This window comes from Siniperca chuatsi, linkage group LG18, assembly GCF_020085105.1.
Source record: "Siniperca chuatsi isolate FFG_IHB_CAS linkage group LG18, ASM2008510v1, whole genome shotgun sequence".
In the NCBI taxonomy this organism is placed as follows: Eukaryota; Metazoa; Chordata; class Actinopteri; order Centrarchiformes; family Sinipercidae; genus Siniperca; species Siniperca chuatsi.
This window is the reverse complement of record NC_058059.1, coordinates 11,251,281-11,276,541: the sequence shown is the minus strand read 5'-3', so window position 1 is coordinate 11,276,541 and position 25,261 is coordinate 11,251,281. Positions and strand designations below refer to the sequence as shown.

Here is a 25,261-nt window from a genome sequence, read left to right as displayed (position 1 = left end):
GTGCATAGACATTTTTACCTTGATATCTCTGTTGGCCTGCCTTAGGAAATTGTGGAAATGAACTCTGGTGGCTGGGAGCATTACCATAGAGATGAATCTTGGTAATGCAGAGTGAGGGGGCATGCAGGCCAGCTAGTTGTGGAACTGATTAGAGTCATTGCTTTCCTTCTTTTTATTATTCCTCTTGCACTTTCTCAATTTCTCTTTCTCTGTCCCTCTCTCTCTTTTTCGGTCAGACACAGACACCACAGTGTTACGAGGCACCCTAACCAGCAGTTAAAAACTCTGTTCCTGACAGACTCTCATGTCATTACCCTGAAAGCGGAGCAGCACTTCTGAGAATTTGATAGAGGACAACAGACTACAGTAGGAGGTTATCTGTCCTTACTTGACACAACAATCAAGAGGCAGAGAACTTTGACCATCTTCTATTTTGACAAAAAAAAAGACTTAACAGGCAGTCAAAAGACACAGCAAATCATTTATGTTCTGTCTTTTTGATAACGACAATACAATAAACTGCAGAGTTCTTCAAATTTTAGGCTGCCAAAATGGTGATTGTGGACTGAGAAATTCACAACAGGGAGTCTTTGCCCAATAAAACAAGCAGAAAACAAGAACAAGCTCTGAAACTTTGATAGGAGACCTTGATGCATATGTATTTATTTGTGTGAGTGTGTATCTTTGTGTGCTATGTGCATCCACCACTAAAGCCAATATCCTTCATCAACTATAAGAAGGACCACTTTTATCATGGCCTGGTTTATTTTCTGCCATCCTGATACATAAACGATACCACAAAGGATGTTTAAGAGTCTCATCACAATTTTTCCTCAGTTCTCTCGTCTTGTATTTGATCGGCAGTAATGGCCCAAGACAGCAAGGCAGTCTTTGTATTATTTTATTTTACAGTGTAATTACAGAGTGATATGACTGACATGAAGGCGTGATCAGATGTTATTATGTTATCTGGTATTCTGTCTATCAACGTGACATGACTAACTGAAGGAGAGCTTTTTTTTTTAAAGCGCCATCTTGAAAGGCAGGCTCGAGAAATCACATCACAGAAGTGGTAATCAACTGTTTTATAGTATGGCCTTGCAGAGGTGAATGTGGGCAGATACTCAATGTAGCAAACTTCATACAGTTGAATAAAACAGAAAAATGGCTTGGAGCTGCCATCTATTTATGAATGAATATTTATGAATAATTTATTAATGGTAAATTTACAGCATAAGCAGCAATCCTGGAGAAGCAGGGCAGAATGATAGGGTGAGAAGGATGAGGAAGTGGAAGAGTTAAGACAGAAAGTAGTCCAGAGGGGATACAAAATTACAAGTGCTGCCACCCTGCAGGTCACTGCTGCAGCAGTAGTTCATTAATCAATACTAAAAACATCTAGCCACTAATTCAGGATTCAGCCCTGGACCACAAATTACTCCATGCAGTTTTCCGTCAGTGAAAGTGGGTGGTAGCTGAAGCCATTTTGGACGACTGGCATAGTTAGCCTACCCCCTGTGAGGCAACTCCATCACATTCTGAGGCTGAGGGTTTAAGGCTGTATGCTGCATATTCTCATTTTTCACCCTCCAGTCTATTATTGATTCACTGGCTGCTGCACATGCAAGTGATTTTATCAGTCTAGCGCGAGTGCACAACAGCATCACCAGCTAAGCTAATTAAATACACAAAATCCTAAAGCATAATTTATGCGGAATATAAATGTAGAACTTCATAAGGTAAAGGTTTCAGAGAGTGGCTTGCGAGTGATTTGTACAAAAACACGCACGCAGGATAAATTGAGTGTGCAGTCAAATTTTCTGTGTAATTGCAAAGTCTCTAAGTGGAAAAATGAAGAGGCTGTTTAATCAATAACAAATATACTTTCATTTTAATGATGAATTAGCCCTTCAGTTGAACAAGTATATGTGAAACTACTTCAGCAGGGACACAGGTGGCAAACGCTGAATAAAATAAAAGAGGAACAGCAACGGTTTAGAAAACACTTTAGAAAACACCTCTGCTCGCTATCGGGAGTAATACAACAAGTTGTAAAGTTGCACTGTGTATAGAACCCACTCCTATAATTGCCTTTCAGAATGCGGCCCAGGAAGGAACTACATTTTGGATTTTGGATTTGAACAGGTTTTTATGATTTTACCACCTTTTACCTTATAATACGGGGGTCCTTTTGTATGATTAACAATACAATTTGGTTTATCGAATAGCAATGATGTCCCAAGATTGCTGTCTCTTTAAAAAAAAAAACATGAAAAAAATCTATGGATGTGGCTATATTGACTGATAGGCAAACCTTTTTCAAATGTATGTGATAGAATTAGCTTGCATAATAGAATGAATCTTCTTATACAAATTAATACCAGAATCAGCCTTATCTTGTTATCTAAATGTCTAGAAAATGAATTTCTTTGAGGGTATAAAATTTAAAGCGATCATGAAATTAATTCAAATATGTGTAATGACACACTTTCTTGAGCCAGGAATGTCAGGAGGACATTAGGCAATAAAGAGACCAGGATCTCCATGCACTGGGTCTATTAGGCCTTGCCATGTGAGTTACTGAGCAGGGAGTTACTGCCTCAGGAATGATCACACACATGTACTGTACACGTGTAGACTGACTCACACCAGCAAACACAAACACACACAAAGGTAAACAACAAACAAATGTCTGAGCACACACATGCAAAGCCTCCACAAACTCCGAGATGTGCTCACCTTTATCTACTAAGTCACAAAGATGGAGGAATCACTGAGGCTTTAAGAACCTCCTCTTACACATGCATCCTTTTTGCTAAATTCCCATCTGCTAAGGCGTCGATTTGTGAATAACAGCCAAACTTTACAGGAAGTCAGCTGCTGCAATGTGTGAAGAAAATACATGTTTTTTGTTCAGGTTTGCTGTTAACATATGTGAACACCAAGCCTGTGACCACCAAGACAATGACATCTAGTCATGAGGCTTTAAATTTACATTTCTGTCTTAATAAGCTTTCTTGTGATGTAGCTGTACAGTATAGGCTCTACTTATTTGTACTTTGCCAAGGAAGGGGCTGTATGTAGCTTTTTCCGACGCTGGCTGTAGATAGTGGGAAGATGCTATCTAGAATGTGACCAAACTGTTGTATTTACACCTGGCTGAGATCCAACAATCTCCAGATGTGGTCTGGTCCATCCAGTAGCATTCCTATTGCAATACATTCTGTGTGCATTTACATCAGCTTCATTACCAGGCTTTTCTCCTTCCAGATGATATCCAGATACAGGATGCATCTAGGTGTAAATGGGGTCTTAGTATGGGTCAAGCTTCAAAAAATTGTTAGATCCTTCACTTCCCATAATGCAATTCGATAGCATCTTTTCAATAGATGCTCCTAACCTGGTAAACACCCACATCTTACAAATGCCATGACCCCATTTTGTAACGCAGGCTTTCTGTAAAAAATGTCCAAGCATAGATAACATTGATGACATTATTAGGCAGAGCCACTCAGAGTGTTAAAATATTATACTGTTTTCACAGGTTGAGTAGTTAGTAAACTCAATAAATGAATGCATAAAAATGGTGGAGTGGCTCTTTAAACTGTACCCACTACTATGAATTAGCAAATATACTGTCTCAATTTTCAGTGTTCCAGGCTTGGGAAGCAGTCATTTGTTGTGTCAACAAGCCAGACACATTTCATTGCCATATATAATCTATGTAAAAGCAAGTTAATTTAAAGGGATAGTTTGGGTTTTTTGAAGTGGGGTTGTATGAGGTACTTATCCAGTGTATTACCTACAGTAGATAGCGGTCAGCACACCCCCAGTTTGGAGAAGCTGAGTTGAAGAGAGTTGTACCGGCATGGAAGCTAAGCAATGCATTGCTGTGGACAGGGACAGCAGCAGAATGTATTTTAGCCACCTAAAAGAAGGCCCACATAAAAAACAAAAAATCAATATCAGTTTAAGTATACACTATATTTAGATTATTTTCAGTGTTTGACCTTCAGGTTGACCACATTAAGAGTCGAGTCGAATTATCCTTAGGTCTTTTTGGATCAGGTCACTTTTTTTGGACATGAACGTCAGGTGCAGGTGGGTTTTCCAAGGGGACTGTTTCAGATCAGGTCCAAAGACCTCTACTGCAGGCAGTTTCATTTGCCATTTTTGCAAATTTGCCTGACCTGGGAGGAACCTGCCTTTTGTATTTTATTCTTCCACTATGTGCTTCAAATTGCAAAGTACTACTCAGTGCATCATTGTGTCTATGTTCTGTATGGGTCTGGTTATTTGTCTCTCTCCAATGAGTGACCATGCCTTAATGCTGCCTGTCTACTGTTTTCCCCGGTTTCAATTTTCATCCCCATATAGCACATGCAAAATGTGTGTACAGTACATATGTGTTTGTGTGTATGTCAGATAGGTGTGGTGATACATGTGACAGGGCCAAAAATGTACTCTTCAGGACTGATGGACGGTCATTATCACTGCCCCACCACCCTTCACACATCCGCATCCTCTACTCTCCACCTATTGTCATTTGGTTTGTGTGTATGTGTGTGTGTGGCTGGTTGTGTGTGTGTGGGTGTGTATCCACATGCCTCTATGGGCAAAATGTAATTACTGTACATATAAGAGCACAAAGGAGTAAATTGAGCACTAGACTAGACTATAAATAAAAAGGAGTAGGACTGTAGGAGAAATGTGTTGTTCTTTACAATGATTTGAAAATTGGATGGAGAGGCTGCTATGCATTTAAACATCTGAAGGATATAAAGTGCTGTCGAAAAGAGAAAAGCAATAGCTTGTAATTAGTCTGCATCCACTGTCAGTTCACTAAAAGAAAATTCTAAAATAAAAACAACATAACTACATATACTTTATCTGTTGGGTGGATTCTGTTTTCATATCTTATACGAAGCAACATTGCAATCACATTGTAATGGAATTGTTCTCAGCCATAACGTTCACATTAACGTGTAACTTTATCACACAAATGCATGCTTGCATGACATTTTATTATTCTGTAATTTCATGGCAGCCATTTGCAAAATACCTTCCACTGGTCCACTTCAAGAGGCTGAGCAAAGTGAGATCAATTTAAAAGAAGATTTATGTAAAACAGTCATAAATCACAGGTAATATTTCATATTAAAATACAACCTGTGATGCTGTGACTCAAATCATATAAATGATCTCAATCATCTAATATTTCATATTTTGAGCTGCTGATGCAAAGGAAAGGGGTCTGAGAGGGGGGATGGGGGGTGGAGGGATCAGTAGACATTGGAGGTGAGAGGAAGAAAGGTGTGCACTGTGGGATAAGACCTGCATCTGCATATCAAAGACGGCATGGAGGAATATGGAGAAAATTATGGTAATTACAACTAAAACATAATGCTATAAATATATAGAGTGTATGTACAGAGTGTGAAGTATAATCTTATGGGAGCGAGACATTCAGAAGACAAAGCTATTGTTCTTTTGACAAAAGACACAGAGGATTTGATGAGCAGAATGAGTACTTTGGTGATATGACATGCAGTAATACACATGTTTAATTAGAGGCACGGGGAGTCAAGTATTATACTCCTGTGTGCTTAGCTTGTCTGGTTGGACTTAGAATGATGAATAGCTCAAGAAAATTGTGACTGTCAAAATGTTAACTGAAATAAATTTGATCAAGCTTATAACACAAAGATGGAAACACAATGGTGATGCATACAAAATGTTAAACAATAAACAAAGCTTTTTTTCCCCCAATTTGGTGCTCAGTTCTATCATGGATTCAGAGAGTAACTTCTTTCTTTCTCTCTTTTTTTCCTTTCTTTGCCTGCCCTCTCCAATAACTGCTGAACTATGTTCAGTAGGTCGGTTTGCATAAATGCTTTTTGCGCTTTGTTTCAGATGCACTCTGCACCTGGAGACACATGTGTTATTTATCAAAAGAGGCACATCAGCCTGGGTGTGCACATTGCCTGTCATCTGCATGTAATCAGTGAAGTGTACCTCTAACTGCAGGGAACATGATAAGTGCGACTGAGAATGCATCTCGCAATTAGCATGGAAATTTTTCTAGCTTCCAGGAGCAGGTGCAAATTGAACAGGTGTAATAAAATAAGGGCTGAGGTGGGAAAGAGAAAAGTTAGATGGTCTGTTTTTTACAGTAATCTCACAGCAAAGTGTAAGTGCACCACAATAATATGCAAGGTAACAGCACTGATTTACCTTCTTAGAATAACCACAATACCTGACCAATTTATAAAGCCATTCATTCCCAAAGGGAGGATGGAGAGCTGTAACTGAGTGGTCATTAAACTTGGTGTTCATTGATTAGAAACATTGCCCTTTTGATATGTTTTAATAGATAAGCTCTGTTTTACTGGCTGATATATTCTTATTTTTTTAGGGGGCAACTTTTTAAGTACAAAGTGTTAAAAACAGCAAGAGCCAAAACATATACATGTATGTCAATAAACAATGAAATTAGCTGATTTAGGATCCCTCCTCCCCCAAACATATAAAGATACTCAGATCTTTCATTACTTGTCTAGTGTGTCTGGGGCTGCCGAGGTGTTTGACTAGTTTAAACCTGTCGTGTGTATAACCCCACCGGAGCCCTGGCTTCAGTGCAAATCTCTTTGCTGGTCATAGTTTGATGTAACCCATTGTATAGAGCTGGAGTCTGGAGGCAGAAGGCCCACTGTGCTCTCCACTGCTTAAGGGCAAATGGATCAAGAATGACTGCCTCTCCTGGTTTGAAATCCTTAAACTGTGCCTTTGTTTTATCTATCCAACTGTGCCATGTTTGGTGTATTAAAAGGGAGTCCCCAACTAGTTTAGCCCCCTGAACCATTGGGGAACATGAGGCTCTTAGTCGTTTTCCTATATTAAACTGTAGACGTGTCATTCCTACAAATTCTCTTAAGATGGATTTGAGGCCCCTTTCAGCTCATAGCTCTTTAGATGATCAAAGTTAGTAATCCCCGTTTAAATATGATAGCTCTTTATTTGAGTCACAGCCCCAAAGTGTTCCACCTTACAACATGTGGTTCTTTGTTACACACTCATGCAAAGACAAGTAAGAGAGGTAAAACAATGTAACATTTACCACTCGGTGCTGTATGCTCTCCTAAATTACTTTCTCTAATGAATGAAAAAACACATTTGTACCAGTGTTCCCTTCTTATGCAAATAATATTTATTCTATTAAATGGTCTATGTTAATTGGCCATATTTTAAAAATAACTCACTCTAGTCAATACACTCAGCAGCCAGACACTTCCTACTTGGGTAGTTTAGGGCGCCTGCATCCCAAAGGCATCTTCAAGGACAGATGGAGAGACAGTTGTGTACTAGTGTATTCAATCCCAAATAAATTCAACTTACTGTGATTTAGAGCTACTTCATCTGAAAGACGTTTATATTAAGAATAAAATAATATTAACGCAGAAGTGCCTTTTTCATGAACTTTTCTGTAGATTACTAACATTAAATGCTGACTACTTTGAGGAAGTATGTCAAATTACAGTCCCTGAATTAGAGTACATTTTTTAAAGAAGACTTCATAAAAGCAGCTTTCCAATGGATTCATGTGAAATTACAGTCCCTGAATTATAGTACATTTCTGAAAGAAGACTTCATAAAAGCAGCTTTCCAATGGATTCAAAGAGTGATCTTACATCACTCACATTACATTTTTTTGTATGTAACGTGAGTGAATAAAAAATGTGGATTTCTTACAATAAGTGATGGTGCAGCACTGTAGACTAGAAATCACTTACCAATGGCCTTTCTGTGCATAAGGAGATCTCTATAGTATATAATTTGATTACACCCAAATAAATTCTCTATACATTCAAATAAAATCCATCTGGATCTCATATTATTTTATGATCATCAACACAAACTTATGAAAGGAAAACCAGTTAACTTGTTCTTTGTTTCCATGAAAGTTGAATTCAGTGTGTCTGCTGCAGAAATCCTGATTCATAACAAAATACCTTACAAAGACCCCGAGGACCTACAGTACAACAGACAGATCATGTGGCTATGTGTTTAGCCAAGCACAACTATTGTGGCCCATAGGGCAGAACAGATGAAAAGCCTTTCATGGTTACTTGAAAAACTGTGTGTGTGTGTGTGAGTGAGATAGAGATAGAGAGCGAGAGAAAGTGTGTGAGTGAGTAAATAAAAGACAGACACAGAGAAAGAAAGATATAGGCTGAGCGCGTTTTTCTGTGTGACCTGTATTTGTGCATAGATAGACCCTCATCATCTCTTTGTGATTACAGGAGCATTTCACCACAAACAGCATGTGACTTATCAGAGTGAGCCAGGTTTTTAGAGAACTGACAGTTTAGGGAGAACTGTCATGGGATAAGTCTCAATCCTCACTCTCTCATCCCTTTCTCACTCTCTCACACACATACACATATAAATACACACACACATCTGTGCAAACACTGATGCAGCACCCAAATGGCAAACCCTGACTACTGATTTTCAGAGCTGCTCCGCTGAGATATCGAGCCTTTCGATCTCTCCTACAACCCAAACCTGATAAAAGAAGGCCGTTACTCCTGATGATGTGTCTTCTGAGACTCAGGAAAATGTAAAAAGTTAAGATGTGAAACAACAGGTCACAAGGGAAGATTGTTAGTGTAACCTACACCAGTAGATGGAAATAATAAAATAATGCTTTTCAAAATAGAGATAAAAAAACAACACAATAGGAATACAAAGGATTTAAAGGATAAGATTCTAAATAAAAGAAAAGGCAAGAACAGTATACTGTACAGCCACTATCAAAAAGAAAAAAAAATTTTTTAAAGGAAATAATTTCTGTATGTAATTCTGACGATGAGCGTGCATTCGTATGAGTGTAAATGTGTGTATACTAGTTACCGGAAGGTCATTTGGAATATCTGTCCCAAGTTGACTTGCTGGGTTTTGTTGTTGTATCCATGCAGCATCTCACCAAACAGGGTGTCATTGAAGTGGACATCCTGCCTTGGGCATTTTGGTCCTTCACAGTTGTCTGACTGCAGGAGGCAGGAGCGTCCATCCCCTGCCAGTTTGTACTCCTGCACACACCTGGAGGGGGGAAATGCTGTGAACATAATGTATAATATGTAATGTATGTGGACCCTTTTACACTTGAGGTGAAAGGACACATATGTATACTTGCTGGCAAGAACATCAGAAGATGAATTGTGGCATAAACGTTGCAGGCTGATGATACAGCACAATGCAAAACACAAGAGATCTAGATGACTGACACTGTATGAACCCATACAAAGATGTTCCCTTTTTACTACTTTAATCTACAAATTACCAATGCAGAAACAGAAAACTACCAAGCCAATATCTTAGTCCTTTTCTTTGGCATTCCTGCCATCTGTAGACCACTTAGTGCCGATCTATGGACATCACCCATCCAGCTAAATACACACACTAGCAGTCAGAATATATCCCGGTAGAACAAAAGTATTAATGCAAAGTCAGTACTTTAAAAAAAATCTGGCTTTGGTAGCTTTGGCCAAAATGTCTTTTACATTAGCGAAGCAATGTACTTGCCATTGTCACTGTAGAGAAGTGCTCTGCTGGAACAGATTCCAATGGGACAGAATTCAGCAGACCGTGCAATCAGTCACAATTATCATATCTCCTCCATTTCTCTGCACAATCCTCCCTTACAGACGAGGTTGAGTATCTGCTGCTGTTGGCTGACGCTGAGATTTGGGCTCATGCAGTTGATCAGGTCTCAGCGCCTCAGTGGGAAGGAGGACTCTGCCATTGTTGGCAACACTGTCCTGAAAATGCAGCAGACCTGGTGGAGCAGTGTCTTCCTGTGGCATGAAGGCAAAGCCATTTCCCTTTCTATAAAGCAACGGTTTGACAGAACAGAACAAGGCCAACTATGCCACGCAGTACACTGTATTAATGTCATCTATTAATTTCACAGTCCAATTTCAACGAACAGCTAGCCATTACATATTCACACCCCCACACTCGGCTGATCAAGAGAGAATCAATCATGACTTGACCCAGGCCATCGTGCAACAGTGATTGTTAGAGCCATTTGTATGTCACAGAGGGTTTGTACACTGATGGAATGAAAATATTTTTGATTGACAAAAACAAATTCATCCTCCCGAGGTGCCCTAGTCAATTGTACTGATGGCATTAGGGAAAGTGGTAATTGTTGCAAATTGCATTTTGATGGTGGCCTGTTCACACATAGATTAAGGGAGCCTAATGTTCTGGGAAAAATTATGCCATCCCACACTGTGGACCTGACACATCTAAAGGAGAATTGGAATATCCTTCACCTGTCAGCCTGCTCCCTCCGTTAAGCTCCCACATGCCAGAAACCCAAGAGTTGTCAGGAGCTGCATATAGCAGCTATAGAGTATAAGTATTCATAGTGTATTTGCGTTGGTCATTCCAGCACTGGGCCTACAATGGCATATGAATTGAGCAACTTTCAACAGTATGATCAATGTTACTAGATCAGCATCTCAGATCAATATCTCCCAATTGGCCAACTTCTTGTACTTTTCTATACTACAGCCTTGAAGTAGAAATCCCCTCTGTCACAATGGCGGCCTCAGTTTTTTTATTTTACTCACTTTGTCCCATTTTCCCTGTCTCCAGCCACTTCTCACTTCCCCTTAGGCCATTCTGCATCCATCCAACAGATGCCCTGAGACTTTCCCACCTGTCCCAGACTCAGTTTCTTCAGTTTGGACTTGCTACCCATGCCATTAAGCCTATTATTTTTTCTGTGAAGCACTTTGTACTTTGTTTTGATAAGTGCTCTATAAATAAAGTTTTATTTATTTATTTATAATTTTCTCATTCAAACCACTGAACTGTCTGCATTTGGGTCCTTTTCCCTGCTGTCTCGTACACAGCCGATTGACACCCACAAAGATGACAGATGTTAGAAGAAAATAGACAGTGTGTTGCAATAGTGCTAAGAACAAGCAGATAGTACAGTTGGCAAGTATGAAGAAGTTGCCTGGTCTGTGATTTCTGCTGTGAAATACAGCTGACAAACATGACACAAACTGCCTGAACCCATTGATCCATGATACTTGGTGTATAAGAGGTAAAGGTAGTGCTGGTATAATGGTGTGGATCATGATTTCACACAGTTAATGACCAGCTGCATGGCCCTTCATGGACACCATATAACCTTTTTCAAATGGAAACACCCTGGATATTACTATGCCATTTGACACAATCTAGTTCTAGGGAAGGTGCTCAGCTCAGAGGAACATCTGTGGGATGAGGAAACGGGTGTTCATTGAGTGAATGTATCACTGAATAATGTGCAGGAAGTAAAAGTCAGCATGGCAAATTCAAGCTTCTCTGCAGACAGATGGGATACCCAGTAGATATATTGTAGATACTACTTGTATTTGTACTATTTAACCTGTATACATGGATATATGAAAGGGTGATTCGTGGACTAAGTGGTTGTAAAACATCTCTGAATAGTATATACATGTATATTAAAACAATAGTTTTTTTTATATGTAATCTTGCAAAAATGTCTTTCATCACATATAGATATGATCTGGTGATTATGAAGTCACTGGTTATTTCTTATTTACATATCTCACTTCCTTTATGTGGGTATTTGCCTGAAGAAGAATTTCTTGATTTAAATATCACTCATGAAGCTTATTTTATGAAGAAGCTTTACTTTCAGCCTGCAGACACCTTTCACTTTTTTACAGTTAGTTATTCTCACCCGCAAAACATGAGCACGTTGCTGGAACTGGGGTCATCTTCAAGGGGCACGAGCTGCTGGAGACACAGCTGTTCACAGCCTCCATTGAAGCCATCCGTGCAGTCAATGCCCCTGGAGTAGTCATAGCAACCTGAGCCATCCTTCATTGGCCTCAGCCCCTCAGGACACTACAAGAAAAGAGAAAAAGAAGGAGAGGTGGTGGTAGGGAGATATAGAGAGAGGGTGAGGAGGAAGGCATAAATTAGGGAGAGAAAAGAAGAGAGTAAGGCGGAGGTCAGTGTGTGCATTTTAATCAGGATCAGGCGGCACTGAGTAGGCAAAGATAGTAAGATGGGAAAGATGAGAGAGTAGAAGTGGGCAATGGGATTCTGAGAAAGGAGAGAGAGTTTCAAAGAAGAAATAAAGATGGTAATTATGTTATTTGATAGAATACAGAAGATGTGGAGGTCTCCTTTGGTAAAGCTCCATACTGACAGGTGGAAAAGGGTGGCAAGAGACCTTATTTATTGTAGGAGATGTGGATGTCTACACCCTTCCCAGGCCAACAATGAGTGCAAGCATTGATAATAAATCTATTGTGTGGGGAATTGTCCATTCCATATTGGAGATACATATTGAGTTTCAGTTACAGTAACTTTCAGTTTAGCATTGATACCCAGCAACCTCCACATGAAACAAATCAATTACATTACCTGAGCACCCTAAACAGAAATCTGAAGGGGAACATTGGGTCCAATATCCTAACTTCAGATTGGCTAATTTACAGTACAGAATTTAATTTATGAAGTGTTTTTTTAATGAATTATATTTCCTCCAGCATAAGAAATACTAATTAAGCATGAATGCAACAACAGCAGATGCATTCTATAACAAAGCTGGACTCCATTAAAAATGTAATTTTACTTACCATTAATAACTTGTAGACTTAATAGCCTACTGTTCATGATTTGGGTTGCATTATCCATCTCGGTTGTAAACAAAAGATTACACAAATAAACCAAAGAGGTTACATTTGATGAACTTTTCTGCTGGCTGAGCTTTTGTGCTAGAGGCAAGCAAAATTCTGATGGGAAACACTATTGACAAGTTCCTTGTCATGTTAAAAAAATTCCAGAGCACTAAGTTCACTAAGTTTATCATGTTATATAAAGATAGAAAGACAAAAACATGGCTCTGCAGTGTTAGTGTTGCCAATTGTGTTGGTCTAACACCATCACACTTGAGGCCTGAGTGTCAAAGAATTATAAAAGATTGTTGAGTTTTGATGGTGCAGTAGTGTCTTAAATAAAAGAAAAAGGAGAGAAAAATGTGTGTAGAGAAGCAGTATGCCACATCACGAAGCTGATGCTTTTTAAGTAAATTTCTCCCCTAGCAAGAGCATCTGTGTTTCACATGTTGGTAATGTGTCATTGCTGTGACATGATGTTATATACTGTATCCTACTGAGTGAGACAGATTCTGGAAAACAGCACTTATTTACCAGTCACTTCAATGGTAGAGATAGATGCATATAATGCAATTAATACTATGATCAGTTTGTAATTATTCTGGAAAAATGGTCATGTTTGAATGTTTGACATGTTTTGCCTGCTGGGGCTGGAATCTAACAGTCAATCTACACTCTCACACATCAGCCACATGCTGAAAATGTGTCGGTTTCAACAATCAACACATTACTTTTCTTAGAGCTGCAAGTGCTGCTGTAATTTCTTCTTTGTGAGCATTGTTGTTACTGTCCTGTTGGTTTAAAATGAAAATTGTAAGAGACTCTGAGATTGTTTCACAGTTTGTAGAGCACTGTTTCAACACTTTCACTGACAGCCACTCTGACTCATCTGTGATTCCTCATGTTCTGTATGCCTGTGTGGGATTGGTTGTAGGTGTGTGAGGCATATGAGACATCATAAAATGTTGCCTGTAGTTTTTGGTGTATTTCTGCTATATACAAATATTAGCAGGCTTACACTTAAACCAGTCTGTTACCATTTATTATTTTCTGTGTGAGATTATTTTCTGCTGCTGGCTTTATATTTGCAGATTGTCAATATCTGCAGTCTATCTGACCATACCCCCCAGCATTTTATTGTGTGACTTAAGGTCAGTGATTAATAGTTTTATTAGTACACACATCACATATCACATGTCATAGACACCACGAAAATAAAGGCTTTATAGTGGGGATCTCTACTCACACTAATGACAGAGTTGTTTTCCTCTATTACCCAGACTGTGTCGAAAGGTAAAAACATTTTTCTTGCCCTTCAGCACTGTTGTGAATGTATAGACTGAACAGTGTTCAAATCCTCTAATAGCAATAGAACTCTTGTTCTGCAAGGTCCCTGAGATCAGAGGTAAAGAAGTTAAGATTTTCCTTTGTAATAAACCTTGGGTTACAAAAGCAATTAAAGGCCTCATTTGGTGGGTTTTAATAAAGGTTATGTAATGCAGGACAGGGAAATTAGGAGGGAAATCGAGTCGGAAATAAAACAGGCCAAACTGAGATACAAAGAGGATTGAGCCAGAGCTTAACAATGTGAGAGATGTTTGGAAAAGCATGAAAAACTATTACTGAGGCCAGGACAAAAGAAGTACGGATGTTAGCATGAATGTTATTAGTTAGTTACACTTTTAAACCTACAGGAGTTAAGAGAAAAATATCACTATTTTGTAATGTTTTAAATACTGTGACAAAGCTTTTCTGCCAGATAAATTGTAGGAAGAGTTCTGAACCTGATTAAAATCTGTTGCTGGGTGATTAATACTTGTGTAGAGCATGCTTTCTCCACTTTGTTTTGTCTCTTCAGATCAGCAATAAAATCTCAATCTGGAAAGCACACCACTGCTAAATGTGAAACCTCCAAAGCCTTGAAAGCTCTCTGAGCTGCATCTGCTCTCCAGTTACCAAGGCTTTTGCGAAAATCATCAAGTATAAGATTTTAATGCAGACAGGGAACAAACTGGAAAGAGAACAGATAGATGAGCTGAGGATGCCACCTTAAGCTTACTAACTAAATTATGTGTTTCGACATTTTGGAAGACCCTTATACTCATGTCAGGCTTTAATTTATAGACTTATCTACATCTCAAGGATGTTTTTCGCTGTTTTTCAATTGCCAGAGCATTTATGGAAATAGATAAACGCTGACTCAGTTATTGTCAGCTTAGCCACAGGAGGGGTGACGGGTCATGGGACTGTTTAAGTCTTTAGTTTTGCCCCAAATCAATTTGATGATCAACGACACAATTTACAATCCACCACCAGTAGTGACTCAACGAACAGTAATCAAGGGGCTCTTTTCTCCTAATTGAGTTTTTGTTCTCATAATTAGCCTTCTCATAATGGCAAGATGATGTTATCAAATTAAGATCACTATCTCATAAGATTGAATGAATGCTGTTTTCACACAACAGGTACACATGAATCCTGAAATAAGGTTAAAAAACAAAGTGAGTGATAGTATTTTTTTTTATTCTTACGAGAACTGCTGCCAAACACAAAAAAAGGGATAAATGTGCAATAAATGTTATGCATTGTTCACGCATGTGTTCTGGACAAAGTCCCATATGTTCAGCATTCAATGGAAAAGCTCTCCAGCCTCAGATCCATTTACTGTATCTCAGGAATGTAATGCAAACTTCCTCACTAGAACGATATTGGAGCCATTTATCACACAGAGGAAGAGCCGTGGGAATAGCTGTCTGTAATTCAGAATTGTCATGCAGCGCTGAACGGTTGAATACGAGGACTTAGGGTTAGTCATTAGCGTTGCCCACTAGCTACTTGCTCTTTCTGCTCGGACAACTCTCCAAAGACACAAGGCCTGGGAAGGGAGAGGATTTGCATTTCAGATAAATGCTTTCAGTCAGTTCTTCTGGAGTGATTCTGAGAAGGCAGCACAACGAGAACCGGCCAACAGATTCGCTACAGCCTTTTGGAAAACACTTGTCTAAGAAACACAGAAACAACTTTATTGACTGAGATGTTTTTATAATTACCAGGTTGGCAGCCGATTCCTAATTGAAAATACATTTAAAAAACAATGGCAATTGAGTAATTACTTATTACTGAATATATTAAATATTTAAAAGAAGCGGAAAAAAGGACATATAAGACAAAAGTGTGGATGTGTGTTTGTGGTTACAAGTTCAATCAAATATAATTGACAGCTTCAACTATTAGATTAAATTTGATGGATTGGATGTTTACATATTATCTTCTCTCTCTTTTAAACCTGTATGTCTGCTTTATCCCTGAGTGTAGCATATGACGGCAGAATAAAACACTAAGGGTTGACTATGTATTCTCTGGGTGCAATTACAAATGAGAATTTTATGAGACCATTAAGTACCAGAGCGATAGCAATTCATTCCTGTTTATATGTGGGGGATTAAAAATACAAGGTAAGCAGGTTTGAAAAAATCAAAGAAAAAGAAAAAAAAAGTAAGTATAATATAATGGCACATACATCTACCAACACATTATATACTGCACATAGATCACCGCCACAAATTAAAGTTCACATATTCTGAATGAATGCTATTCATTTTCCTAATTACCCATTAGTGCCCTCAGCTTTAATCAGGAACTGAGGATAATCTATTGAGAATTCTGTCTCTTAATGATCTTGTCAAAATTAAGAAGCCAGATGTTCGTACATCACACATTTCAGAGAAAGAAGTGTTAGTAAGAAAAGTGTGAACAGTCAGTGATCAAGGATTTTATATATGATTGGAATTAACAGCAGAACTAGGCTAGGGAAATGCTGTAAACTACACAGAATCTTTTCAGTGATAAAAATATGTATAATAAAGAAATTATTTAAGCAAGATTTGTGCTGAGTCTTTCACAAAACACATACCAAAAAAAGTATTTCAAAGAGTACAACTCTAAATCACATTGACAGGTGAGGGGGGAAAAAATCAAATACTCTTAAAGCATATTTGACAGCCTAATCTGGTTTAGAGGTGGCAGAGATGCATGCCCTGCAGCTCCACTGCTGCTCAAATGGGTTTAATTAGGCACAACAGTTTTATTGCTGCAAGAGCAAAAAAACTTGCAAGGGTGCAATACAGTCCCCAGTGACAAATAAGTCTCAACCCAGCTGTTTGTTCCTTATATTCATGTAAATTCATATTTAATACTTAATCTTCAGGGAGAAAACACACAGTTTTTGGGAATGGTTTTGCCCAAAGGCATAAAATAGACTGCTATTTAAGATAGATTTAGCTCGTCTTTTTTGATTTTGATCCTCTTATTGTTTTTGTGCGAATGGTTTACATATGCAAACATACAGTGTATATGGATGGATATACATAAAAACATACTGCCTTGTTCTGTTTCACACAGGCTTCACTCTCTAACAGGATGATTTAATCTTAATCTTCACATCTCTGCACAGTAAAAATCTGAATTTATGTGCTCAGCTAATCAGGATGAGTCCTTTCTGCACTATGGATACTGGCTGTATTTAAACAAAGGCCATGTTGTCTCTATTTCTCTTCCGCTTGATCGCCAAAGGCATTTAAAAGCTGCTGTTATTTGCTTTGCATTTGATGATGAAGACCAGGGAGACTTGTTAATGTTAATGATGAGTTATGTTTGTTTATTTCAGGAAAGCAAATATAGAAAATATAAACACTGTTACTTGACACACATTTAGTTTTAGCGGTCAAAGTTAACATATTGATGAAAAGTGGTCATTTTTGATTGGATCGTTTTAATTCATAAAATTTATACATTTTATGGATTTTCTGAAATTAGCCTCTGAGGCAGAGATATACAGAGATAGAGAGAGAGACAGATATACAAATGCACCTCTTTTCAGATTTCACTGAAGGTTATTACAAAAATAGCAATTATAAAAATAATAATTTTCATGTGAGCAATAAATATTTTCTGCTCCCCTTGATATCTCAATCTTGCCACAAAGAATAACAGATATTATCTGTATTTCATGTCAAAAACTAGCCCACCTACATTTATTAAATTACTAGAAGGGAGAGGAAATTGAAATACTAATCTTTCTCTGGGTATCTAACCTGTTAGTTGAGGATAAAGCATGTGTGATTGAATACTCTTTCTTCATCCATTTAATGTTTGCTTGGGTTTGGAACTGAGACAGGTTGAATTGACTGAAATTGATTCCAATTCAAAAACTTACCTTGTCAAATATTATAGAAAATATTGGACATTGAGAGTGTCCCCTAAACTAGTAGATTCTGATGCAGTTATGACATTAAACTAAAGCACTGCTTCAGTTGTTCACTGATGTTGCTCATACTGTATTTTCACACATTCAGTCCTAGGTAATAATTCACTGTGCACATTACAGTAGATTAGATAATATAATATATTAATATTATCTAATCTACTGTATATATAAAATATGTGTTTTAGTCTTACTGTGATGCTCCAAATACTTACTAATATGTCTCTCTCAGGGATTTACTGAAGTGTATTCCATTGTACACAGATCTTAACATCCACCCTTGGCTGCAGTGTTGTTATGTGGATCTCTGTGGTACACTAAATGGAACACTTGATCCGGCATTTAACCAACAGTGTTACAGTGTAAGGATGAAAGAATTATTACAATTTGCTTTAAACCATAAAACACTGAAATTCAATGATAATGGGGTAAACTGAGCTGTGCAGCGGAGCAGGGGGAGTCATGATGCTCAGTTGTCAGGAACACAGGACTGTGGGGACGTGCAGGGGGTGGTAGGAAGAGGGATTAGGGGATGAGGGTTTGCACAAAACTTTTGTTTGGGTGGAGTTGCCATTTTTCCTCCCTGCTGACTCTTTATGCAAACCAGAGGCAACCAAGCAGAAATCTGGCTCCACACTGACAACTCATCATTTAATTCCTGACTTTTGGAGTGTGCCACACATTTTAATAAACTCTTGCATACTGGGACAGTACAAGCACCTTAATATGAGATTTGAGATAACAGTATCTGTCTTCCCTAAACTGTTATAAACTACTGGAGTTTGACGGGCCAAAATTAAACTTTCAGGATGGTGGTTGAAGTTAAAAAATATATCTTTGCCAGCCCTGCATCTAAACAGCTTTACCAGAGATGTCCCAAAAGGGACATCAACTGATGAAAGATATGCCACTAATATCCTACCATCTGCTCAGCCTCTGAGTACTTCCATTAGGAAGACAGATACTGTAGCTGGAAACAACAATGTGAATCAAGAAAAACATTCCACCATTTTCTAAAAGCACAGAAACCACAGTATGCTGCAGTTGTCAAACTTAAACTTTAAAAATGGCAAGCTACACGTTTACAGTGTTTTGAACTTCACCAAGCAGCCCTAGGAGAGTTCACCGAGTGCATCAGTAATACCCTTTTCTCAAACAACACAGTGGATGACACGGCACATTGACCACGGGTTCAACGAGAATTTGACCATTCATTTCACACCACTGGGTAAATGCTAGATTGTTGCTGTTCGCACAACCCACATCTGCCCAATACAATTCCCTACACTTTTCTGCTATTGTGTTGCAACATAATTAAACATTTCTGTTTTTACAATTTACATTCAACATGGCAGACAGTGAAGATGAATTTCTTGTTTCTTCCCACCAAGTTGATACAACTTAAACTCCAGTTTCAAGCATCTTTTTGATCAAGAGAGATTCATAGAAGAAATATTTACTGTAGAGTAATAATTAAGTTATTGGCAAGTTTGTGTCTGACTGAGCAACATGATTTGCAAAATGGAAAGTTAAGGAGCCTCCTGTTGGATTAGTTGAGATACACATCATGTTCCCATAATGTCTGGCATTTGATTCTGTCCAGAGAGTTTTCTAGTATATTCATCTGCAACAGAAGGGAATTGTATTGTGGATTATTACTATAAGTATCTAGGCTACAGTAAGGCTCTATCTAACAAAATACATTATTCCCTTCTGTATTCCTTCTGGTTGTGCAATTTAGTCACAACCAGGGTTCGAAATATGGTGTTGCTATGGGGAGCTCGGCTCCCCTGAAAGAGACATAAGAAAGCCTCACTGGAGAAATTTAGGAGGAGCTCTAAAATATCGTATTTTTTAGTGTCACTGTTTTTTTCTGTATAAATTTATATTTTCCTGTATATTTAGGTTCCTGTCAATGTGTGTGTGTTTATTTGCTCATAACAATTTCTCATAATTTGTGTCTAATGAACACAAAGCTGTCTGTTCCTGCTGTGGCCCATCCATGCGTGGGGGTACATGTTCATAATTGTCAAGGGATGCAACCTAGGTCTGGTCTGTTTAACAAAGTAACGCAAACCATTGCCTGTCCACTATGTGTTGGCATTTTTATTGTTTCTCGGCGGGGTGGGATTAAAAAAACATTGGAAAGGTAAATATTTTTTTCTGTTTATTTGTTGTCCCAGGATTAATATTCTCTGTATGAATTTAAATTTATTGATAGTCTATTTTTGCACGTAGGTGAGCGCATTCATGTATGCACGTGCACGTGTATAGCAACCTCTCACCCTTGAAAAATAGGTCTCACTCCGGAAGTCACGGTGCATTTCGAACACTGGTCACAACCATTAGCACTGAAACATTTCCAGTAACCATTATCCATTTCACACAATGGAAAAAAGTATGTGTGATCATGGACACAGCAGTGCAGGCTGTAATGTAAACAGCAAAACAATATAGGCCTACAGTTTTACCCAACACATTGCTACTGTAATGTATAACATGACCAACTGGTGTTTGATGAGCCAAGTGATTAAAAAGGAAGGCGCTGACACAAAAACATTACCTATAAGCTGAGGTTAGCGAGCACAAGAATTAACCACCTGTCATCCTCTCTGGCTCAGCGGCAGCACAAAGAGAACACAGGAAAAAAAATGGAATAAGCAATGTCTCCAAAACCTCAGCACCGGCTCTGACTAGAACTTAACTCATTGCAAATGCATTTCAACTGTCTTAAGAGCAGCAGACAGCCTTGAGGGACTGACTCTGATAATGGATTTTAAGCCTCCGTGTGGCATGTCGCTGCTCTGTGTTAGCACCCACTCTGACAAGGGTGGTTAAAATAACACCGACCCAAAAGAGTCAGAAAAGAAAATAATACCACTGTGTATGTGATCCTCTGAGTTAATCTTTGAAGACTAGAAGGCTTTGTCAGTCTTTTTGTCTGCGTATTAATCAGCTGCACACCAAGGTGTGAGACTGTTCTAAATCATTTCAGAGTAATATTTCATACAACATTTATACTAAAGCAAACTCTTTCAAAGATGACTATACCCTTAAGTAAGGTCCGGGGGAAAAAGAAGCTTATATAAGACAGAAGACATGAGTATGTATGCGTTCTCTCTGCTTCTCTTTCCCTTTTCATTTCTTTATTTAAGGTGCTAACTCCTGGTAGTTATTTAATATGGTTCTGCCTGCGCTGATGGTCTGCTGTGGGAGGGAAAAAAAAATAGTGTGATGTGTGTGTTCGCTTAAGCATGTCTGTGAAAGCTGTTAATAAAATACGCCACGTAATGTCCAGTGGCTTCATGTGGGATAGAGTTTGACAAACAATCCAAAGGCTTATTAGCGCGTTCTCATTCATATTCTATACACACTCCCTCCACTGTATACTATGTACTTTCCAACTCTGGGTCTAATAAGGGTTCATCTTAACGGCATAGGTTTAGTATGAGAAACTGCCTGTTCAATTTTAGTCTGCAGCCCTGAATAGGATGCAAATGCTACCACTGTGAAAATACATAAAACATGGTTGGGACCACTGTTAAGTTTAATAAATGCAAATGTACTATGAAATGGGTTAAATTAGGCACAACTATTTTATATGATAGCACAAAAATATGTGGTAGCACTTACTGAATATCATTAAATCAAATATTCCTACATTTAAACGTAAATTGGTGAGAAAATGAAATAAGGCCATTTGTATATCTAATTCTTTACTGTGAGAATAAACTAAAGCTTTGCAGCCTTTAATGTCGCAAAATAGACAGAACAAGGAATGAGATGCATAAAATACTTTGGAAGCCACGTTTAATTGTGCTATGCAGGAAAGAGTGACACAGTGCACCATCGCTGTTCATGCATATTTTTAATAAATTATCCATATCGCGGGCGCTCGGGTGGCACAGCAGAAGAACGCCAAACAACTGCAGAGACCTAGGGTAATTATAAAGTGCTATCATATTATCAGTAACAAAATGATGAACATTATACTGTCAGCAAGTTTGGGGTAAAAGGCAATTACCACTAAATGTAGACAAAAACATATCTTAGACATAAAAAACAACCACAAGCTACTAAATATGTTAAGGCTGGAAATTCTTGGTTCTGATGAATGATTTCAAGTATGACTCAGGTTTATTAATATGGAGTAGTCGTCATGGTAACACAGTGGGAGGTAATTTGTGGGGGTGGGTTGCAGAGGGCATGGGAAGAATAACTTGATCTGTATAAAAAAATATTAAAGTGTCTTGCTGAAAATGTTACAAGCACTCTGTAGGTATTTAGTTTATTCTACAAAGTCTGTCAGTCATGGTATACATTATTGCTTGACACAATGTCAGGAATGTTAGAGATGTAGCAATCCTTTCTTTATTTCAATTAAAAGACACGGAAGAAGAGAGAAAAACAAGACAATTGCAGTATCAGTGTTTGTCTTTGGTCGACACAAACAACAAAAAGAGCAGTCGATTTATAGACCCGTCCAAGCTCTTAATGACTCACCAAACCATCCTCCAGCAATTGAGATGGCTCATCAATTTAATTACTTTACAACGACGGCCCGCCCCATGCTGTCAAAAGCTTGGCATTTGAAGTTTCCAGTCACCCTGTGCTTGTAAATATGCCAGGAAAAAACCTCTTTTGCACTGCAGTTTACAATGTTACATCTAAAATCAAACTAAGGTTTATGAATCAAAGAGGGATATATGAAGACAGCTCCATCATAAATGTATTAAATATATGTATTTGTAATATTTTTTTTTACACATAATAAAAGAAGCATATTACAAATGCTATTAGTAGCACTACTTCTACGTTGCTGTTGTTGTCACTGGACCGGTTCTATAGTTATATAGTCTAGTTATAGAGTGAATAACAGCCCCATCATAGTCATTAGAGTGCACAAGAGAGTACACCTTGTGTTGTTAATCTTTTTCAAAAGGTAATTTCTGTGTATTCCCTAAATCCCAAATGGGTAAGAAGTTACTGTGGACTCTCAGAGTGACACATATACTTTAAACAGACTAAAGCAGACAGTATCATACTGTCAAAACTTATGTCTGTGTACAGTGAACACAGGGGCACACACTACAATAGTGTGAGTTATAACTGCTTCCAACCATAGGCCCCATAGTGTCCATACATACACTGAAGAGCATACAGTAACACCAAAGAACACTAATTATGGCTCTAAACAGCACATCGAATATTGTAGATTGCTCAGAAATATCACAAAAGCCATGCTATATAGCAGATGGCATGGACATTTAATGAGTGGCATTATCTTGGGAAAGAAACATTAAAAAGAGGTGATTATGTAAATTAAGGAATTTTAAAATATACACCATGTATCATTTCATCAGTTTTTAAGCTGCAAAATCTTGCAGTGACTACTGAGCAGCACAGGCACTAGTCATTATTTGAACTTAATTAATACATGTTGGCACAGTTATTTTACGTTTTATGTCATTGTATTTATTATTTTTACTGTTTTGAGGCAATTGGCTATTGTTTGTCACTTATCGGTCTCCTGATACCTGAATTTTCCAATGTGCTTCACCACTGAAATCAGTTGTCAACACCCTCTGAGCTCTGATAGCTAGTTAGCTACAGCTCAGTTCAGCTGACAGCAGGCCTGGATGATAAGTGTAACTACTACGCCTTTTATCAGTAGGACTATCACTGGCATGCACACCTGTCACACAGACACACAACCCTTTACTCCCAATAGCAGTGTAGTTGCTGTACTATATTATACATCTAAACCAACCAATTATTAAATGGTAAACAAACATTTTATAAACCTTGGCCTTTTATTAACACAGGTGAATTTAATTAGTCTCGGATCAACCCTGGTTGAAACCATAAAGAATACTGTACATTTACCACATGTACAGCTATGTGTTCATGTTAGCATGTCATCTAGAAACAAAACCAGCACATGGCTTACACTTACCATGCAGCCAGATGAGTCCAACTGTCTGTCAGACACACACTTGAAATTCTTCTTGCAGCCACCATTATCTTTGGAGCAGTCACGGACAGGCCCAAAAGATGCCAGTAGGTCCTCCACTGTCTCAAAGTAAGTGGACATCATGGCCTCTTCCCTGGAATGGAAGAAAAAAACGTTAAAAACAAGGAAATACAGACGCCTTTGCACATGTTTTCACAGTGTAAATAAGGGCACACCAGTACAAGTAATGACAAGTGAAAAAGAACGCTTGAGCAGCTGAACATAATCTTTCACCACCTGGAAAGCAGTCTCTCATAACCTCGCTGTTTCTAGTGCAATTAAGAAGCCATTCATGCTTGCACATAATGTGAGAAAATTGCAGGGTTTTGGTGGCTTTTACCCTTCCACCTGCAATTAATGACTACCTGTTAGCATGTCGTAAAAGGGTATGAAAGTCAGCTTAATGCACACTAACAGTAACAAAGCTGTTATTGAATACAGGAAGGTTTTTTTTTTCTTAACATGACATGTTTGCTCTGTGAGCTTAACTTCATTTTGTGATTGGCAGTGCAAACGCAATGTTGATAAACCCAATCCAATAGTAGTTTAAAACTGATGAACCCTAGGGCTTGTTTTGTGCTGTAGCAGGCCACAGTGTTTTTTTAAAACAGCTGTTTTAAAAGTTTCACTGGAGTGATGCATGCAGGGGTTCAATGCTGGTTCATGGTGGGTAATGTCTGGAACTAATCGGTGCATTGGCATTAATTGGACATGTTTGTCACAGTGCGTTGATGGAGAGCCTAGGGAATCGGCATTCTCCATCCATAAACTCTCAGGACTAATCCATGGCCAAGGTATCCAGGCCCACCCTAGCTGGCAATGTTGAAGGAGACAGCAAAAGAACAAAAAAGGAAAGGTACAGACAAATGTATGCATACATACTCAAAGATAAACAGAGGCAATAAGAGGAATTTATTTGTCCTTTCTTAATTTCAATGTATTTTATTTATGCATTTAAGTTTGTTTTTGATAGCATTATAATGATAATTTTTATTTGTGGAACTCTATAGAGGCTAGATGTGCCTGTATTTTATTAGATCTGCATAATAATAATAATACAACTTTATTCAAGTTACATTTTTTGTTCATTTAAACAGAAATTTGCAATGGATTTATAACAAGACTAAGAGTTTACAGCCATGCTAGCAGTTCTGTGAGTTTGTACTTGGCAGCATGCTAACATGCTCACAATGACAATGCTAACATGCTGATGTTTAGTAGGTAATGTTTATCATGTTGAACATTTTAAATTAGTGTGTTAGTATGCTA

General features: G+C 38.2%; 1 protein-coding gene across 8 annotated transcripts in view; it reads right to left on the bottom strand.

Annotated features, from left to right (window-relative positions):
- The window catches only part of LOC122865414 (astrotactin-2-like), a 273,440-nt gene that overhangs the window by 80,393 nt on the left and 167,786 nt on the right, over positions 1 to 25,261 (bottom strand). For all 8 annotated transcript variants that reach the window (XM_044173810.1, XM_044173805.1, XM_044173808.1 and 5 more), the window contains 3 exons: positions 23,936 to 24,086; positions 11,771 to 11,937; positions 8,914 to 9,102 (listed from right to left, as the gene is read on the bottom strand). In XM_044173810.1, coding sequence (XP_044029745.1) covers positions 8,914 to 9,102; positions 11,771 to 11,937; positions 23,936 to 24,086 — 507 coding nt within the window. The remainder of the gene's footprint in view (positions 1 to 8,913; positions 9,103 to 11,770; positions 11,938 to 23,935; positions 24,087 to 25,261) is intronic.